At 42.3% G+C, this 21,955-nt stretch overlaps 1 protein-coding gene across 1 annotated transcript in view; it reads left to right on the top strand.

The window, feature by feature from the left end:
* Window positions 1-20,780, top strand: part of TMBIM7 (protein lifeguard 1) — a 34,444-nt gene extending 13,664 nt beyond the window's left edge. Inside the window, exons 7-9 of the mRNA XM_023544428.2 lie at window positions 3,309-3,398; window positions 13,884-13,931; window positions 20,255-20,780. Of these exons, the coding sequence (XP_023400196.1) occupies window positions 3,309-3,398; window positions 13,884-13,931; window positions 20,255-20,407 (291 nt within the window). The 3' untranslated portion in view covers window positions 20,408-20,780. The remainder of the gene's footprint in view (window positions 1-3,308; window positions 3,399-13,883; window positions 13,932-20,254) is intronic.
* The last annotated feature ends 1,175 nt before the right edge of the window (window positions 20,781-21,955 follow it).

Below are 21,955 nucleotides of genomic sequence, written 5' to 3'. Positions count from 1 at the left end.
TGAGGTTTTTTTTTTCCTCATTCAAAAATTTATACACAAATTGCCCTGTGATATTGGTTGTAGTCCCTGCAATGTGTCAAGGGACATTACATCATCCCCCTTGAGTTATCTTCAGCAGCCCATTCTTCAGTTCTGAGCATTTTCCTTTAGTAAATGATGAGCTTTCCTTAGTAATAACTTACACAGGAGGGAGTGTATTACCTGAATTGTCTGGCAAACAGATGCAAAATTTTGGCCTTTTCTTCGTGGAAAAAGGAAGATGCATCAGAGTTGCAGAAGGATCTACTAAATAATTAGTCAAATTTATCAAAAGTTAGAGATTTAATTCTAATTTCATTATCAGATCAGCATCTGCCATCTCTTAGCTGGTCGTATGTTAGAAACCAAACAGATAGGCCTCTCTGCAATGAGTGAGGAAAGTCCCTGGGTGGTGCAAATGGTTAACATGCTTGGTTGCTAAATGAAAGGTTGGAGGTTTGAGTCCACCCAGAGGCATGTGGGAAGACAGGCCTGGTGACCTACTTCCAAAAACCCAGTCATTGTAAACCCTATGGAATGTAGTTCTTCTCTGATAGAGATAGAGTCTTCAGGGGTTGGAATCAACTTGTTGGCAACCAGTTAATGAGTGAGGTAGGCCTCTGATGAAGGCATAAACTCATTTAGGACTATTCAAAATCTTCTAAAATGCCAGAATATTTCTTAGTATTTTAAGTCACAGGTGATCTATGACCTGGGTTCATTAGAATGAGTATCACATTGGAAAGTTTTTTAAAGATGGTTCCATTTGGTATGCTTTACATCAATGACTTTGAAAGGCAGCTGAAATCATGTTCATTAGACAACAGTTCTTTTTTCTGACTCAGTTATGTGGTGAGGGTTGCAGAATTCACTCCCACCACAACCCACAGGTTGCAGAGGAAATGTAGGCCCACAGTGAAGCTGAGTTTCCTCCTGAGCCCCAGCTTTCCACTTACTGGGTGGGGGAGGCTGGGAATGAAGTAAATGTCCATTTGGTTTAAATTTTAATCTGATCTCATAATCTCGACAGTTCTTTTGGGCTAGGTGATTGTGTCATGTGGATAAAAAATGCTCGGGCTCTCAGCCTCCTGCTCCCCCTGCTTTTCTCTCTAAGGTGGGGGAATTGGGATGAAGGTGTGGCTTGTGCGGGCTCTTGGCACTGGCCAGGGACAGAAACTGTGGGGCTGGGGTGCTATGACCCATTTATGTTCCTGAACCACCGTTGCCTGAATCTCCTAGTCACTTGTGCTCTGTGGGTCTCTGATGCTGACCTCCACTGCTGGTGTGACTGGGAACCTGCTCTCTCTTGGGCCTGGTCAGAGCTGACAGGGCTCTGCGGCTGATGTCATCTCACCTGGTCATCTCCCCTGCTGCCACCTCTGAAAGGTTGGCAGTTCTAACCCACACAGAGGCTCCTCGAAAGAAAGGCCTGGTGATCTGCTACCAGAAGATTGTAGCCATTGAAAATCCTATGGAGCACAGTTCTACTTTGACACACATGGGGTAGCTATGAATTGGAATCAACTCAATCGCAACTGGTTTGATGGTTGTTTTTTTTTTTTTCAATCTAAAGTATTATCATTCCAGAAACCCTGGTGGTATACTGGTTAAGTGATATGGCTGCTAACCAAAAGGTCGGCAGTTCGAGTCCACCAGCCACTCCTTGGTAACTCTATGGGGTGTTTCTACTCTGCCCTATGGGGTCGCTATGAGTCAGAATCGACTTGATGGCAACGGGTTTGGTTTTTTTTGGTATTATCATTCCAATATATAATCAATATAATAAAGTATTAATGAAATATTTTACATTTTTTTGAAGTAAATTTTCGAAGTCCAGTGAGTGTTTTACATTTATAGCGCCCTCAGTTTGGACTAGCCACATTTCAAGTGCTCAATAGCCATATGTGGCTAGCAACTACCCTATTGAAAACACAGCTCTAGACAAATGTTAGTGAGCATCAGAATGGCCTGGAGGGCTTCATAAACTAGATTGCTGGCCCCACCCCCAGAGTTTCTGCAGCAGTAGGATTGTGTGTGCGTGGGAGGTGAGAAGCGGGATAATTATATTTCTCAGGTAGTGCTCACGCTTGCAATTTGGGAACCACACTTGAAGAACCAGTGTTCTAGGTTATTCCAGCGATAAGGAGCCCTGGTGGCGCAGTGGTTAAGAGTTCGGCTGCTAACCTAAAGGCTGACAGTTTAAATCTATCAGCTGCTCCTTGGAAACCCTATGGGGCAGTTCTACCCTGTCCTACAGGGTTGCTGTGAGTTGGAACTGACTGGACTGCAATGGATTTTGGATTGATAAGGGTAGGAAGTACAACCAACAACAACTGGTTGCAGTCAAGTCGACTCTGACTCATGGCAACCTCGTGTGTGTCAGAGTAGAACTGTGCTCCACGGGGTTTTTAGTGGATGTGATTTTTAGGAAGTAGATCAGCAGGCCTTTCTTCCCAGGTGCCTCTGGGTGGATTCAAACCACTAACCTTTTGGTGAGTAATGGAGTGCTTAGCGACTTGTGCCACCCGGGAGAGAGGGGAGTTAGGAAAACACTCTTGCAGAAAATATCTTGAATTCAAGGCTCTTCTGTTTGGCATGATAAATTTTTTTCAGGCCGGAAGATGAATATTTCCTTTGTTTAAAAAATCTTAATCTCCCCCAGGCTGATTTGGGTCATTGATTTATAAAGGAAAAAACAAAAAGCACCTTAATGAATTGCAAAATTACAAAAGAATCATTAACAGAAATTTTTCAAAGCTTACTACATTTTTTTAATTGAAATATATGGATGTAAATGGGGTAAAGTCACCCTGATAGTATCTTTGTGTATTTCACTCCATTAATGTTTCCTGTGCACTTGTTTTTAAAAAATGTGGATAATTATGTTCATACTATATTTACAAATTTATGTCCTGTTTATTCAATGTGTCTTTTTTATTTTAAGGGGAAATTTCATCAAATATGAAAATAGAATTGAATAAAACCCCATGTATACATCACCCAGTTTCAAAAATTATCACCTAATGGCTACTGTCATTTCATCTATACTTCTACTCTCTTCTCCCTCTGGAAGCAAATCCCAGTCAACAACACTATTTATTTATTTTTTCTTGTGTACCATTTTTCAGTGGTTGGGCTAATGTATTTACACGGTTCTCTGAACTGGCCAGGGTGAACTATTAGCGAATGGGCCAGTTTCTATCTATAGTGTATAAGATGCAGCTCTAAACACCCCCAAATCCCTTATAGGTAATAATTGAGTTGTTTTTGTGACATTTATGTTTCCTCAGTGGGATTTTACCTTGCTAAATGGAGTGCTATTCGCTTCTGTCTTTATACTTGTGTTCTATGGAATTCTCCTCATCTTCATAAGATCATACGTAAGTAGAAACTCATTTGGGAACCTCAGATAATTGTTAGAAATGCAGGTGAAGTGCTGGTTGTGTTAGTCTGGTCCTCCGAGAAGCAGACACCAAAAAAGATGGGGTTAAATATACAAGGATTTTATTGGAGAAAAAAAACTGTGAGAAAAAATGGGGAGGGAGCTGAAGAAGGCTGGGAGTGCTGTCAGACCTCAAGTGAAAAAGAGAAGGAAGGAAATTTGATTGGGTGTATTTTAGATGTGGCTAATCTAAGGAACGTTCAGTAAGGCCGTCAGGGAGTACTTGAGCCAAAATCAGCAGAGTTGTCTCCTGCTTCCCAGGAAGGGCCCTAGTGCTCCCAAACAAGGACTGAGAAGTGGGAAGTGTGGCCTTGAGGCAACAGATTTCAGAACACAGCAACTGGAGCCCTTGGTCACTGAAGTTTCTGGCAGCTGGAGGCCTATGAGGCCCATCCTCAAAGCCACCATATTGGTGTTGTTGGGGATCTGAGGAATGCATATTGAACTCCTACCCTAGACTACAGTTGTCCTTTCCCAAGAGGGCCTTGAGGGGAGTCTACGCCGAGGGGCATGCCAGGCTCCTTCTCCTCTGTATGGGTGGGGTGGGGGTGGGAGATAGTTTGCTTCTTGCCCTCTCTCAGAGGTTTTCTTTTTAGCTCAATGTCTTTTGTGTTTGATCACAGCAGCATTGCTTGGCCTTGGATTTTAAGTTTCAAGGCTAGGATCAAGGACTCCAAAATTCCTTTAGCACAACAGCCAGCTAAGGGTCATGTGATTAGCACATGGTCTTCATTTATTTGGATTAAAATATTTTGAATTTTTATGAGGGTTATCTGTTGCACCTAGAAGCTTGAATAGGACAATTATTGTAGAGTTTAAAGATGCCTCTTTGGAATATTAAATAACATTTTATGGATATGGGCAGGAGTCAGCAGACGGTGCTACTTGTTTGGAGCAATGGAAAAGATGGGCTTGCTTGGCCTTTTCCAACAGCAGTCTAGAGGAGGCTCCTCGTTCTTCAGTTTTAACTTTTTTTTTTTTTGCTTAAATATATTCATTGAATGCTTGCTAGATGTCAGACACAGGCTTATGTGTTTTTCACATAGGGAATCAAATTTAATTCTCCAGTATTCCTGAAAAGTATGTATCTCATCCATTTTACATACAAGAAAACAGGCTCAGAGAAATTAAACAATTCATCCAAGTTCACACAGGGAGTAAGTGGCAGAGGAGGGCATCACAGCCAGGTCTGTGTGACTCCAGTGACCATGCTCTTCCCTCACATTGCACTGTCAGTAGACTGACTCTGCAGGGGGTATGGAGAGAGACATGGGACCTGGCCTGGCGGTGTCTATCTGTGAGTGATCCCTGTGTGGAGACTCTTGGAATCCAGGTCCTCCGATGACGCCTGGGCCTATGACCATTTGGCCAACTTGGCCCAAACACTGAACCAGAGAGGTTCTTTGGCAACAAGTGGACTTGTTACATGATCCTCAGTCATATAACCAACCCATTAAAACCCATCACCATGAAGTGTATTCTGACTCATGATGACCCTATAGGACAGAGTAGAACTGCCCCCTGGTGTTTCCAAGGAGCAGCTGGTGGATTCAAACTGCCGACCTTTTGGTTAGCTAAGCTCTTAACCACTATGCCACCAGGGCTCCCATTTGAACATATGACCAACAGTTCTGCCTAAATTGGTTGAGTTTTAAGACTGATTGTGGACCTGGGGGCCAAGATGGTGGACTAGGTAGACGCTACCTCGGATCCCTTTTGCAACAAAGACTTGGAAAAACAAGTGAATCGATCACATACACGACAATCTATGAACCCTGAACAACAAACACAGATTTAAAGAGTTGACCTGAGTGACAGAGACGGAGAATGAACAACTACGGGGAAGCAGCGACTGTTTTTGGAGCCTGGAGCCAGTGTCCCAGTCAGGTAACCTTGGCGCCGGGCTTAGGACTGGGCGCAGGGGAGAGCTTAGCCCCGCATGCTCTCATGGCACAAAGGGGGCGCAGCCCTACTCCCCTGAACTAACCGCGGGAGGGGGCCCAACTGGTCCGCAGAGGCGGCGCGGCGATGCAGCTGGCGGGACAAGAAGTCCCCGGGAGGCAGCGACTGATTTTGGAGCCGGGAGTGCAGCATTCCAGCAGGGGAACCTTGACACTGGACTTTGGATTGGCAGCGGAGGAACTGACCGCGGCTTCTGCGGGCCAGACCCTCGGGGGCAATCTTTACCTAGCCAGCACACATAGGTGACATGCCCCTCTGGAATCTCAGATAAAATAGTCATCCCAAGCAAGAAAAGCAACTTTGGCTATATCCCGGGGTGCTACTCTCTCCTGTTTTTCTGAACCCTCCCCTCCCCTTCCCAGGCGGCTTCATTAACATTGTAATTTCCTGAGCCAGAGGGAGAATGGCTCTGGCTCCGCGGCTTTTCTTTTCCCTTTTTTTTTTGTTCTTTTCCTAACCCATTCTTCCGGCCTGAGAGAAGCAACCACAAAAAACCCAGGGACCAAAAATCCTTCCCTAATTGGACTAAAAACACAGAACCAGCTCTAGCCAAGCATATATGATCCATATCTCCAGCTTTCATCCCTACAGGGAACAAGGTGGCTGTTATAATGCAAAGGCATTTCTGATAGGGATCTGACTGCATTTTTTTTTAGCGGATTTACTGGAAAAACAAGTTTCCCAGGTCTGATATCTCTGCTTATTCAACAGAGCCCTCACTGACCCACAACAGGGAACTGAGGGCTGAAGCTCCCCCCAGACCACCTAGCCTCTTGCCTTAGGGGTCTAAGGAGGGTGACACCTACCAATCTGTAGAGGTACTTGCATTGGGGGCCTAAGGTACAGCAGCAGAGCCCTCCCACCAAGGTGCTTTAGGAATAGAGACACACTTACCTCACTGACACTTGGGGGAAGCCTGTCAGCATCCTGCCCCCCCTGGAGTGTGAACCCCAGCTGCTAATAGAATCTGGTGCACACAACTATCACCACTACTTCTCAAGGTGGATAGGTGTTAGGGTGCAGCACACACTTGATGACCCAAAATTAGAATCTACACAAGAATAGTGAATAGACTAAGGCATATATATCTGGCAACAGCCCAAACCAGGTGGTAATAGGTCATAAGTAAGTCAAGGGCTACAACAATCAAGACAGCACAATGTAGTAGCCCATCCACGTATACTGAAAGAAAACAAAACAGGATAAGACTCAGTGAGCAAATATAGAATAAATCAGTACAATATCTTAGTGATGGCTCGCAGACAGCAGTCGATATCAAACCACATAAAGAAGCAGACCATGACAGCTCCTACAACCCCCCAAACAAAAGAATCAAAATCTTTCCCAAATGAAGATACAATCCTGGAATTATCAGATGCAGAATATAAAAAAGTAATTTACAGAATGCTTCAAGACATCAGGGATGACCTTAGAAATGAAATAAGGCAAACTGCAGAAAAAGCCAGGGAACACACTGATAAAACAGTTGAAGAACTCAAAAAGAGTATTCAAGAACATAGTGGAAAAATTAATAAGTCGCAAGAATCCATAGAGAGACAGCATGCAGAAATCCAAAAGATTAACAATAAAATTACAGAATTAGACAACGCAATAGGAAGTCAGAGGAGCAGACTCGAGCAATTAGAATGCACAGTGGGAAATCTGGAGGACCAGGGAATTAACACCAACATAGCTGAAAAAAAATCAGATAAAAGAATTTAAAAAATGAAGAAACCCTAAGAATCATGTGGGACTCTATCAAGAAGGATAATTTGCGTGTGATTGGAGTCCCAGAACAGGGAGGGAGGACAGAAAACACAGAGAAAATAGTTGAAGAACTCCTGACAGAAAACTTCCCTGACATCATGAAAGACGAAAGGATCTCTATCCAAGATGCTCATCGAACCCCATTTAAGATTGATCCAAAAAGAAAAACACCAAGACATATTATCAGCAAACTTGCCAAAACCAAAGATAAAGAGAAAATTTTAAATGCAGCCAGGGAGAAAAGAAAGGTCTCCTTCAAGGGAGAATCAATAAGAATAAGTTCAGACTACTCAGCAGAAACCACGCAGGCAAGAAGGCAATGGGATGACATATACAGAGCACTGAAGGAGAAAAACTGCCAGCCAAGGATCATATATCCAGCAAAACTCTCTCTGAAATATGAAGGCGAAATTAAGATATTTACAGATAAACAAAAGCTTAGAGAATTTGCAAAAACCAAACCAAAGCTACAAGAAATACTAAAGGAAATTGGTCAGAAAACCAATAATATCAGATACCAGCACAACACAAGGTCACAGAACAGAACATCCTGATATCAACTCAAATAGGGAAATCGCAAAAACAAATTAAGATTAATTAAAAAAAAATGCTCAAAACAGGGAATCATTGAAGTCAATATGTAAAAGATCACAATCATCAAAAAGAGGGACTAAATACAGGTGGCATAGAACTGCCATATGGAGAGGGATGCAAGGTGATATAGGACAACACAAGTTAGGTTTTTACCTAGAAAAATACGGGTAAATATTAAGATAACCACAAAGAGGTATAACAACTCCATAACTCAAAACAAAAAAGAAAAACGTAACGACTTAGCAAACATAAAGTCAAATACTATGAAAATGAGGATCTCACAATTTACAAAGAAGAACGTCTCAGCACAAAACAGTAAGTGGAAAAATGAAATTGTCAACAACACATAAAAAGGCATCAAAATGACAACACTAAACACTTATCTATAATTACGCTGAATGTAAATGGACTAAATGCACCAATAAAGAGATAGAGAGTCTCAGACTGGATAAAGACACACGATCCGTCTATATGCTGCCTACAAGAGACACACCTTAGACTTAGAGACACAAACGAACTAAAACTCAAAGGATGGAAAAAATATATCAAGCAAACAATAAGCAAAGAAGAAGAGGAGTAGCAATATTAATTTCTGACAGAATAGACTTTAAATTTAAATCCACCACAAAAGATAAAGAAGGACACTACATAATGATAAAAGGGACAATTGACCAGGAAGATATAACCATATTAAATATTTATGCACCCAATGACAGGGCTGCAAGATACATAAATCAAATTTTAACAGAACTGAAAAGTGAGATAGACACCTCCACAATTATAGTAGGAGACTTCAACACACCACTTTCGGAGAAGGACAGGACATCCAGTAAGAAGCTCAGTAGAGACACGGAAGACCTACTTACAACAATCAACCAACTTGACCTCATTGACTTATACAGAACTCTCCACCCAACTGCTGCAAAGTATACTTTTTTTTCTAGTACACATGGAACATTCTCTAGAATAGACCACATATTAGGTCATAAAACAAACCTTTGCAGAATCCAAAACATCGAAATATTACAAAGCATCTTCTCAGACCAGAAGGCCATAAAAGTGGAAATCAACAACAGAAAAATTAGGGAAAAGAAATCAAATACTTGGAAACTGAACAATACCCTCCTGAAAAAAGACTGGGTTATAGAAGACATTAAGGAGGGAATAAGGAAATTCATAGAATGCAACGAGAATGAAAATACTTCCTATCAAAACCTCTGGGACACAGCAAAAGCAGTGCTCAGAGGCCAATTTATATCGATAAATGCACACATACAAAAAGAAGAGCCCAAATCAGAGAACTGTCCCTACAACTTGAACAAATAGAAAGTGAGCAACAAAAGAATCCATCAGGCACCAGAAGAAAACTAATAATAAAAATTAGAGCTGAACTAAATGAATTAGAGAACAGAAAAACAATTGAAAGAATTAACAAAGCCAAAAGCTGGTTCTTCAAAAAAATTAACAAAATTGATAAACCATTGGCTAGACTGAATAAAGAAATACGGGAAAGGAGACAAATAACCCGAATAAGAAACAAGAAGGGCCACATCACAACAGACCCAACTGAAATTAAAAGAATCATAACAGATTATTACGAAAAATTGTATTCTAACAAATTTCCAAACCTAGAAGAAATGGATGAATTCCTGGAAAAACACTACCTACCTAAACTAACACAATCAGAAGTAGAACAACTAAATAGACCCATAACAAAAAAAGAGATTGAAACGGTAATCAAAAAACTCCCAACAAAAAAAACCCCTGGCCCGGATGGCTATAGTGCAGAGTTCTACCAAACTTTCAGAGAAGAGTTAACACCACTACTACTAAAGGTATTTCAAAGCATAGAAAATGATGGAATACTATCTAACTCATTCTAAGAAGCCACCATCTCCCTGATACCAAAACCAGGTAAAAAGATCACAAAAAAGAGAAAATTACAGACCTATATCCCTCATGAACATAGATGCAAAAATCCTCAACAAAATTCTAGCCAATAGAATTCAACAACATATCAAAAAAATAATTCACCACGACCAAGTGGGATTTATACCAGGTATGCAAGGCTGGTTTAATATTAGAAAAACCATTAATGTAATCCACCATATAAATAAAACAAAAGACAAAAACCACATGATCTTATCAATTGATGCAGAAAAGGCATTTGACAAAGTCCAACACCCATTTATGATAAAAACTCTCACCAAAATAGGAATTGAAGGAAAATTCCTCAACATAATAAAGGGCATCTATACAAAGCCAACAGCCAACGTCACTCTAAATGGAGAGAGCCTGAAAGCATTTCCCTTGAGAATGGGAACCAGACAAGGATGCCCTTTATCACCGCTCTTATTCAACATTGTGCTAGAAGTCCTAGCCAGAGCAATTAGGCTAGACAAAGAAATAAAGGGCATCCGGATTGGCAAAGAGGAAGTAAAATTATCTCTATTTGCAGATGACATGATCTTATACACAGAAAACCCTAAGGAATCCTCCAGAAAACTACTGAAATTAATAGAAGAGTTTGGCAGAGTCTCAGGTTATAAGATAAACGTACAAAAATCACTTGTATTCCTCTACATCAACAAAAAGAACATCGAAGAGGAAATAACCAAATCAATACCATTCACAGTAGCCCCCAAGAAGATAAAATACTTAGGAATAAATCTTACCAAGGACGTAAAAGACCTATACAAAGAAAACTACAAAGCACTACTACAAGAAATTAAAAAGGACATACTTAAGTGGAAAAACATACCTTGCTCATGGATAGGAAGACTTAACATAGTAAAAATGTCTATTCTACCAAAAGCCATCTATACATATAATGCACTTCCGATCCAAATTCCAATGTCATTTTTTAATGTGATAGAGAAACAAATCACCAACTTCATATGGAAGGGAAAGAAGCCTCGGATAAGCAAAGCATTACTGAAAAAGAAGAAGAAAGTGGGAGGCCTCACTCTACCTGATTTCAGAAGCTATTATACAGCCACAGTAGTCAAAACAGCCTGGTACTGGTACAACAACAGACACATAGACCAGTGGAACAGAACTGAGAACCCAGATATAAGTCCATCCACATATGAGCAGCAGATATTTGACAAAGGCCCAGTGTCAGTTAATTGGGGAAAAGATACTCTTTTTAACAAATGGTGCTGGCATAACTGGATATCCATTTGCAAAAAAATGAAACAGGACCCATACCTCACACCATGCACAAAAACTAACTCCAAGTGGATCAAGGACCTAAACATAAAGACTGAAATGATAAAGATCATGGAAGAAAAAATAGGGACAACCTTAGGAGCCCTAATACAAGGCATAAACAGAATACAAAACATTACCAAAAATGACGAAGAGAAACCAGATAACTGGGAGCTCCTAAAAATCAAACACCTATGCTCATCTAAAGACTTCACCAAAAGAGTAAAAAGAACAGCTACAGACTGGGAAAGAATTTTCAGCTATGACATCTCCGACCAGCGCCTGATCTCTAAAATCTACATGATTCTGTCAAAACTCAACCAGAAAAAGACAAACAACCCAATCAAGAAGTGGGCAAAGGATATGAACACACACTTCACTAAAGAAGATATTCAGGCAGCTAACAGATATATGAGAAAATGCTCTCGATCGTTAGCCATGAGAGAAACGCAAATTAAAACTACGATGAGATTCCATCTCACTCCAACAAGGCTGGCATTAATCCAAAAAACACAAAATAATCAATGTTGGAGAGGCTGCGGAGAGATTGGAACTCTTATACACTGCTGGTGGGAATGTAAAATGGTACAACCACTTTGGAAATCTATCTGGCGTTATCTCAAACAGTTAGAAATAGAACTACCATACAACCCAGAAATCCCACTCCTCAGAATATACCCTAGAGAAATAAGAGCCTTCACACGAACAGATATATGCACGCCCATGTTTATTGCAGCTCTGTTTACAATAGCAAAAAGCTGGAAGCAACCAAGGTGTCCATCAACGGATGAATGGTTAAATAAACTGTGGTATAGTCACACAATGGAATACTACGCATCAATAAAGAACAGTGACGAATCTGTGAAACATTTCATAACATGGAGGAACCTGGAAGGCATTATGCTGAGCGAAATTAGTCAGAGGCAAAAGGACAAATATTGTATAAGACCACTATTATAAGATCTTCAGAAATAGTATAAACTGAGAAGAACACATACTTTTGTGGTTACAAGGGGGGAGGGAGGGGGGAGGGAGGGAGGGAGGGAGAGGGTTTTTTACTGATTAATTAGTAGATAAGAACTGCTTTAGGTGAAGGGAAGGACAATACTCAATACATGGAAGGTCAGCTCAACTGGACTGGACCAAAAGCAAAGAAGTTTCTGGGATAAACTGAATGCTTCAAAGGTCAGTGGAGCAAGGGCGGGGGTTTGGGGACCATGGTTTAAGGGGACTTCTAAGTCAATTGGCAAAATAATTCTATTATGAAAACATTCTGCATCCCACTTTGAAATGTGGCGTCTGGGGTCTTAAATGCTAACAAGCGGCCATCTAAGATGCGTCAATTGGTCTCAACCCACCTGGATCAAAGCAGAATGAAGAAGACCAAGGTCACACGATAAATATGAGCCCAAGAGACAGAAAGGGCCACATGAACTAGAGACTTACCTCATCCTGAGACCAGAAGAACTAGATGGTGCCTGGCTACAACCGGTGACTGCCCTGGCACGGAGCACATCAGAGAACCCCTGAGGGAGCAGGAGATCAGTGGGATGCAGACCCCAAATTCTCACAAAAAGACCATACTTAATGGTCTGACTGAGAGTAGAGGAATCCCGGCGGTCATGGTCCCCAAACCTTCTGTTGGCCCAGGACAGGAACCATTCCCTAAGACAACTCAGCAGTCATGAAAGGGACTGGACAGTGGGTGGGAGAGAGATGCTGAGAGGAGTGAGCTAATTGTATCAGGTGGACACTTGAGACTGTGTTGGCATCTCCTGTCTGGAGGGGGGATGGGTGGATAGAGAGTTGGAGGCTGGCAAAATTGTCACGAAAGGAGAGACTGGAAGGGCTGACTCATTAGGGGGAGAGCAAGTGTGAGAATGGAGTAAGGTGTATATAAACTTATATGTGACAGTCTGACTTGATTTGTAAACGTTCACTTCAAGCTCAATAAAAGTTAATTAAAAAAAAAAAAAAGATTGTATAGGCCCACAGCTAGGGAGGTGGCATCTATATTTTAGAGATAAACTCAAAGACATCACAAATATGTGGTTTAAAAAGTCACAACTCTCCATTTATTATTATTGATAGTAGCAGAGATATTGTTAGTATTAATACAAATGTTTATTAGATGGGCTTCATAGATCTTTACAATATCGTATGAGTTGTAATCAACTCAACGGCACTGGGTTTTGGTTGCTTTTTTTTTTAAGGTAGAGTTAAGATACTGTGTTTCCTACTAAATACATCAGCCCTAGTTCCTGTCTGGAGTCTTTGGGTGACCCATGCTGGTAACCGCTTGACTATGCCAGTGAGAAGTTGGTGTCACCCAGAGGCACCTTGGAAGACAGGCCTGGCAATCTTTTTGAAAGGTCACATCTTTGGAAACTCTATGGAGCAGTTCTACTCTGCACACACACAATTCTGCCATGTGTCAGAATTGACTTGTCAGCAGCTAACGATGACAACAGCCCAGGTGACACAAGTGGTGTAAAGATCACAGCCAAGAAAACCCTATGGAGCATAGGGTCACCATGAATCCGGGGCACGCTCTATGGCAGCTTACGACAATAGATCCCATTCTAAAGTTCCTTTTCGGAAGTATCTATAATGTGTGATCTTACACATATATTTAAATGGAAGAGTTTTGAACAAGCCCATGTCTCAAGTATCCATGCTTGTTTGACCTTGGCTACTTTGAATTCTTTGGACTCGAGTTGTTAGGTGTTTTCTTACTGTTAGCTCTGCCTGGAAACACTGTGTCTCCTGGACTGTTTCATGGAGTCCTGATTTCCTTTCTTTACCAAGAATTTTCTCTAGTGTGCCCATCCCTCTTAGGACCAGCGTCCTCATTCTGAAGAACGTAAAACTGTTTCCTTTCTTTTTGCAGTGGTTGCATCTCCTATATGCTGGACTTGGAACTGTGATCTTCTCATTAGTAAGTTCATCTCTTCCTCTCTGACAAAGAATATGGTGTGTGCACTGACAGAGCCCCTCTGCCCTGTGCTAGGCTGCAGGCAGGTGTAGTCAGTAATTCACTGGAAAGCCCTCTAGGAGAGTTGCTGCTTGTTAAAGGATCATATTTAAAACCATCAGCCTAAGGAGAGCTGGAGGCATTGGTGGTTCAGTGGTGGGATTCTCGCCTTCCATGTGGGAGAGCTGGTTCAATTCCAGGCCAAGACACCTCACCCGTAGCCACCCGTCTGTGGAGGCTTGGATGTTGCTATGATGCTGAACAGGTTTCAGCAGAGGTTTCAGACAAAGATAGACTTGGAAGAAAGTCTGGGCGATCAGCTTCCAAATTTGAACAGCAGCTAATAACAAAAAAAAAAAGAGAGCTAAATTGTTCTTCTCAATCCACAAAAACATTACTTTTCTTGAAAGATAATATTTAAGAAGAGAATCAAGAATCATTTAATCATTTATAAACTTTGAAATTTATTGTAGCAGGGGTATGAGTTCATCTTTTTTTGTTTGTTCCTTTTACTTTTTTTAAAAAATTGTAACAACATATATAACAAAACACTTGTCATTTCAACATTTTTTATGTGTACAATGCAATTTTTTTTTTGTTTACTTTTAAATTAGGAAAAATGCTTCCAAAGAGAAACTTCTCACAGGGTATTGGCAGAGGTCATTGCTAATGTATTTGTGAATCTCTTCCAGTCTATTTAGTCCCATCTCTTGTCACCTTTTAAAAATAATTTAAAGAAAGTTTTGTTATAAAAGCAATAATGCCCATGTTTTAAAATTCAAACAATACAGAAAATTAAAAATGAAAATATCTCTCTCTTACCTCCTTCCCCGTGAGGTAACTATTATTAACAATTTCTTGTAAGTACATTCAGAATTTCTTTACATATATATTCTCTGTTTTACACAAATGTGGTCATACTATAGGAGCCCTGGTAGCACAGTGGTTAAGCACTTAGCTACTGACCAAAAGGTGAGCAGTTCAAACCCACCAGCCACTCTGGGGGAGAATGATGTGGCAGTCTGCTTCCTAATAATTACAGCTTTGGAATCCCTATGGGGCAGATCTACTCTGTCCTATAAGGTTGCTATGAGTCAGAATTAACTCAACGGCAACAGGTTTTGTTTTTCAGTCATACATAGTATATAGAGAGCCCTGGTGGTACAGTGGTTAAGAACTTGGCTGCTAACCAAAAGCTTGGCAGTTTGAATCCACCAGCTTCTCCTTGGAAACCCTATGGGGCAGATCTACTCTTATAGGGTTGCTATGAGTCAACTTGATGGCAACAGGGTTACTATACGCAATGTTCCGCCTTTTGCTTTTTCACTTGAAAATAATGGTCTCCACATACTGGCAGACATGGGTCTAACTCATTCTTTTCAAGGGATGCCTGGTAGTCCATTTTATGTTTTTATCATGTCACATCTGCTAAGAGTTTTATTTTTTAAATTATTTTAGAAATTTCCAAACACACACAGAAATAGGAGTAGTGTAATGAACCCTAAAGGTTACCACCAAGCTTAAAAAATATCCAGTTTGCTTCATCTTGTTCATGGTTTTTTTGTTTTGTTTTGGTGGAGGGTGGGCTGGAATTATGTCACATCTTTTAAATGTTAGAAAAACTTAGACCAGGAAGTTAAGTGTAAGTTTGCACATTTCAGCTTTCTTATTTCTTCTCCTGTTATAAAGGGAACTGCTTTGCGCTTTTCCCTTTATTCTTTGCTCTCAGCCTTTGTCTATACAGTACTGTTGTGTCTTGTGCGTCCTGTTTTGGGCATAGTTTGTTTCCCTCCACATGTATGTTGGAGTTTCTTTTCCCAGTTTGCAGGCAGAGCAAAATCTCTTGTAGACTCAGGCAGGTGTATGTACCCAACAAGTAGCCAGAGAGGGAAGTTGAAACAGTTGTTTATATTGGGGGTACAAGATGCTTAACTACCAGGGTTGTGAGGATGACACAGAGTGCAAGGCTCCCACATGCCCCTGGAGGCCTGAATCCCGGATGGGGCTTCCCCTGTGGGCTGGCTGTATCTTGGATGGTGTCCTGAGACCTGTTCCTCCTGGGAGAGGGGGCCTGCTCACCCTACTGTCTCACCTTCCTGTCCTCGAACACATAACCTTTCCTCAGAAGCTACACTCCAAACCACTCAGTACATGTTTGTGAAGTGAGTAAGAGTTATTATCCCCTCTTATAAGAAGAAATAGGAGTCCCTGGGTGGTGTAAATGGTTAATGTACTCGGCTGCTACCTGAAAGGTTTGGGGTTTGAGTCTACCCAGATATGCCTTGGAAGAAAGGCCACTGAAACCCTGTGGAACACGGTTCTACTCTGACACACCTGGGGTCATCATGAGTTGGAGTCAATGCGATAGTAACATGTCTTTTAAAAGCAGTAACAAGATTAAGTCAGGATTTTTGGAGAGGATGGGAGGAAAGCCTTCTCCTAGGAAAAGATAGATTGAGGCCAAGAGCAAAGCTGGGAGCTCAGCCACTGTGGTCATTTTTTAGGGTGATCAACTCTCTCAGTTTGCCTGGGGCTGAGAGGCTTCCCAGGATACACAGAAGTCCTGGAGAAACCAAAATGGTTGGTCACTCTAGCACTTTTTTCCTTCCAAAGGTGCTGGAATTAGATGCAGGGAGAGGGGAGGATGAAGGGAAACTGTGCTAATGACAGGGATGTTGCCTAGATCCATACATCCAGCTGCCTGCTTATTGTCCCTACCAGGATGTCTAATAGGCATCTCAAACTCAGCTTTCCTAAACAACTCTTGATTTTCCTCTCCCAAATTGCTCTGCCCGTGGAGTTCTCCATTTCAGTAACGGGCAATGTCATATTTCAGTTGATCAGTTGAAAAAAAAAGTCCAGGTCATCGTAGTTATCTTTCTCTCACATCCCATTATCTAAACCATTGGCAAATCCAGTCATCTTTTCCCCTGAAATACATCTCCAATGCAACCATTCCTGGCCCCCTCCCCTGCTAAGACCCCCATTCATCTAAGACCCTGTCTCTCTCTCACCTGGATTATTTCCGTAGCTTCCCAGCTGGTCTCCCTGCTTGCTTTCTTGCCCCCTACAGTCTATTCTCTATACAGTAACAGAGTGGTCTTTTAAAATCCTAAATCAGATCCGGTCTCTTCTCTGCTTCAATCCCTCAAAGGGCTTCCCATTTGTTTTAGGATCTCATCCAGTTTCCTCTCCAAGGCCCCAGCTGACTTGACACTTACTCCCCATTGGCCTCAGTCCCACCACTCCACCTCATCCACCCCTTCTAGCCGATGAGCCATTCACACCCCACCCCCATTCAGGACCTTTGCACTTGTGCTTTGCCTCAGATATCTGCCCCAAGATACATGCAAGGGTGCCTAGCTCCTGGCTTCCTTCCTCTCTGCTCAGCTGCCATCAGAGGGGCATTTCCAGACCTTCCTCCAGCAGCCCCTGCTGCCTTTAGTGTTAGTTTCCTAGGGCTTTCACAACAAGGTACCATCAACTTGGTGGCGTAAAACCACGGATGTTTTTTCTCATACTGTTCTGGAGGCTAAAAGTCTGAAATCAAGGTGTTGGTAAGGTTGATTTCTTTTAGAAGGCTCTGAAGGGGAATCTGTTTCAAATCTCTCTCTTAGCCTGTGATGATTTCTTGCAATTCTTGGTGAACATACAATGCATCCCTTCAATCTCTGGCCCCGTCCCATGGCAGTCTTCCCCGTGCTCTTCTCCTTTGCTAATAAGTCATGTTGGATTAGGGCCCACCGTGCTCCACTAGGATCTCAGGTGAACTAAGCTAATTACATGTAACAAATTACAAAGATGCTAGTTCCAGATAAGGCCACATTCACAGCCTGGGGGAGGGGGAGTTCAACCTTGAAGATATCTGGCAACTGAACATATCTTGAACAATTTAGGGGACCCAAATTGACCCATAACACCTCCATAACTCATTGCCCAGCTTTTGTTTTTTATAGCACCTACCATCACTTGGCAATTTTTACACACATATTTTTTGCCTCTCCCCTCTAGAATGTAAACTATCCCCGGTGTCTATCACAGTATCCAGCACCCAGGAGGTGCTCAAAGTGTATGGGATGAATACGTGAAGGGGAGGGAGGGAGTTGGTTTAACTCTGTCTCTTCTCAGCTCGTGTCTTCAGTAAATTGACTTTTTCTAATGAATAGTCAGAGCCCTGGTGGTGCAGTGGTCAAGAGCTAAGGCTAACCAAAAGGTCGGCTGTTGGAATCCACCAGTCGCTTCTCAGAAACCCTATGGGGCAGCTATTCTCTGTCCTATAGAGTCACTGTGAGTCGTACTTGACTCAACGGCAACGGGTTTGGTTTTTGGGTTTAATGAATAATCACTTCTCCAATCCCTTCTCCTCCAGACATAGGTCTAACTACTTACTTTTCCCCATCATTTACTAATGCAATACCCCTTCCAAAACTGTGAGTAGAGCTCTGAAAGTTACTTAGGACCGATGGAGCTGGGCAAGGCAAGGACACAGGAGAGGAGACTAGAGGATCAGATTGGAGAGTCTTCTGCTCTACTGGCTGTAAGTCATGTAGGATTTGTAACCTCTATGAAAGCAGCTCATGGCTCCAGCCAGGAGTTGACCTCCTCCCTGGGGTGGGTCTGAGGTGCTGTTTGTGAGAGCGCTTTCCTGAGAGTGACCCATTTTGAGAGGTGGTACAACGGTTAAGTACTTGGCTGTTAACAAAAAGGTTGATAGTTTGAACCTAACCAGTGGCTCCGCAAGAGAAAGACCTGGCAATCTCCTCCTGCAAAGATTATAGCCAAGAAAACACCACGGGGCAGTTCTACTCTGTCCCATGGGGTCACTAGGAATTGAAAATCAACTCGATGGCACACAACAACATCCATCTGGTTTCTGCCTCCCCATCTCCCCCTGCAGCCTCCATGCATTACTTCCTGAACACACCATGCTGCTTCCTGCCTCTGTCCTTTGCAGACATAGAACACAACCCCCATGTCCTCCTTCCATTCTCCCCTACCCTAAAGTCATGTTCCCCAGGGCGATCCTCCCCAGGGCAAGGCTGTATACTGTTAGTGCTTCTGCTGTTTGACTCATCACTGTGAGCTTGTGCCTGTGGCCCTGATCCCCAGCTTAGTGCCTGGCACACAGTCCGTGCTCAATGTTTGTGGAGTCAACACAGAAAAATCTGTTCAGGCCAATGTTAAAAACCATTGCTGTTGAGTCAGTTCTGACTCATAGTGAGCCTATAGGACAGAGTAGAACTGCCCCATAGGGTTTCCAAGGAGCGGCTGGTAGAGACAAACTGCCATCTTTTTGGTTAGCAGCTAAAGGCTTAACCACTGAGCCACCAGGGCTCCAATAAGCTGAAGTACCTCCCCAAAAAGGTGTATCAGCTTGGCATTTTAGTCTGGTCTGTTGAGTACAAACTTCACACAGGCCCATTTATGGTTACACTTTCTCTCTAGCCTTTCTGCAAAACCTGAATTCCTCATGATAGGTTTCATGAAAATGGATGTTAGTCTAAAACGGATTATTTTCAAGAATCGTCAAATACCTAAGAATTCTCTTAATGCTGGTGTTGCTCTTTCAGACTGGACTCTGCCTCACAGCGCTGAGAACAGCCTTCTCAGATCATAGATCAAAGTCTGCACGTAGGGAAGTAAGGTGCCAGCACCTGGCCGCTCGCTGTGCACAAAGCATGAGACTGCTCTTCTGGCTTTTTTATTTTGATGTTTTGGGAGCTCATAATTCAACCTACTGCAGCTGAGTGAAGAAGTTCATTGCAAGGGTTGTGTAACCCAACGCGAATCCCCTCTCCTTCTCCTTCCGTTTTGGACATGCTGACATCATCATAGAGCCATCCCCACACGTCAAGGTCTGAAAAATGCTCTCCCCCAAAGCTCCAAGAATTCACAATTATTGCTCTATGTGGATCCGAATGTTTGGGAACCACCTTTACTTTCATTCTTTGTTTAGTGAAAACATGAGGGGAAAATCATGAACATGGGGCATTTTGTCATTTGTTTTCGTGTCCACTTTGTCCACCTAAGTCCATGTCACTGGCTAAAGTTGTTGGGTTTGGAAAATCAGGGAAGGCTCACAGTCTTCAGAAGGGCAAGGTTTTAAATGACAGAGTCTAACTCAGGGATGGCGTGAATGATTGGGGCTCTAAGGATAATGCATACATCCACCAACTGATTGATGCAATTTTTTTCTTAATGCTAAAATATTTTTTCTAGATTACTTAGGACACTTACTTGGTAGAAACGTACACTTAAAGAACTAATGCTTCTTCCCTCTTTTCAAGTACCTGGTGATGGACGTGCAGATGATGGTAGGTGGGCGCCATCATCATTCTGACCTGGATCCTGAAGAGTATGTTTTTGCTGCTCTGAATATCTACTTGGACATCATCAACCTTTTCCTTTTTATTTTGCAACTAATTGGACTGGCACGGTAATCACGCGGCCAAAGCTTGCTTGAGTGGAAGAGAGGGAAAGAGTGTCGCCAGGCTCTGGCATGCAGAAGTCAACACTTCATAAGCCCTTTTATTTAAAAAAATATTTAAGAATACTTTTTTGGGGGGGCGGGGTTTAATGAAGCCAAGTGTTCAGTAGATGGTAGCTGTAGTGGTTATATTTTCAGTTTCTTGTCACATAGTAAAACTTTCTAGGAGCCATTTCTGTCTTTTATAAATTCAGAAGATGAGTATCATAAATCACTTCTGAAAGATCCCCATTACTTTGTTGAAGTTAGTTTTTTTTTTTCTTCTCTTTCAGGCACTATTTAAAGCCATAAACAACATCTCTTCCTCATAAATAAAATTGATTACAGAAACCTACATTTGCGCCTTTCTCTTCTCCATTTAGACATTCTTTGGGACAGTTTCGGTGTCTGATTTTCTTTTCCCTGTAAAGAGTAAGATAAATTAAAGAATTCTGCCTTTCTCGTGGATTCCAGAGCTAGATTGGAGAAAATAATAGTACCTACGTGGTAGGGTTGAGGGTTCACTGAGTTAATGTACACGAAGGGCTAAGCAAAGAGTAGCGTCAGCAGCTGTTGTCACCATCCTACTTGTACTCCCAGGCTCAACCTAGACACCGCCTCCTCTGATTGTCTGGGACAATAGGCCTCCTTTGAAGCCCCATGGAGCCCCTGGGGTTTTGGGAGTTCCTGGGTGGCACAGTCAAGTGCTCAACTCCTAACTGAAAGGTTGGTGACTGGAACCCACTCAGAGGTGCCTCAGAAGACAGGCCTGGTGATCTGCTTCCGATAAGTTGCAGCCTTGAAAATCATATGGAGCACAGTTCTACTCTGCAACACAGGGGGTCGCCATGAGTTGGAATCAACTTGAGAGTAACTTTTTTGGGTATTTTTTGAAGTTCCATAACGCTTTGCACAGAATTATTTATACATATCTTATACCACTGATTTGATTACATTCCTCAAAGTCATATATGCTGAAGGTCAAGTCACTGGAGATCTTTCTATCCTTCCTAGAGTCTCACACCTTGCTGGTAATTCAATGCTTGATGAAAAAAAATTTTACTCGGATCTAAGAGCTCACACTTCCAACTCCAGCCAAATGAGCCTACGTCCGCATCCCTGCCTCAGCTATTCCAAGTCCTGGGCCATTTTAGAGAGCAAGTTTTCAATTGCTGTCTCAGTTCTCTGTAAACTGTTACTCTGAGGCTATCTCATCACCCATGGTTGGACATTTTGGGCTCTAAAGTGTGTTCCTTGGCCTGAAGAAATATGACTCAGCAGTGCAAAATCTGCTCCGGTGCTTTACTTGTATTCTGAGCATTTGCAGCTACCACTGAGGAAGCAAAACCCCAGTCCAGAGTAAGTGTCTATACCTGTCAGAATCCATTTGCAGCCTCTGGGGGCTACTGGCACCAGTCTGATTTGCCAGCTATGTTCAGAGCCCCACTCCCATCCCCCGGCATTCTGTCCCATAGCCACCTACAGTCTTTGTCTCTCTTGTTGGCAGACAGTTCTTATTGGC

Source organism: Loxodonta africana, chromosome 8, assembly GCF_030014295.1.
Source record: "Loxodonta africana isolate mLoxAfr1 chromosome 8, mLoxAfr1.hap2, whole genome shotgun sequence".
Classification (NCBI taxonomy): domain Eukaryota; kingdom Metazoa; phylum Chordata; class Mammalia; order Proboscidea; family Elephantidae; genus Loxodonta; species Loxodonta africana.
This window is presented reverse-complemented; position numbering and strand designations above follow the sequence as displayed.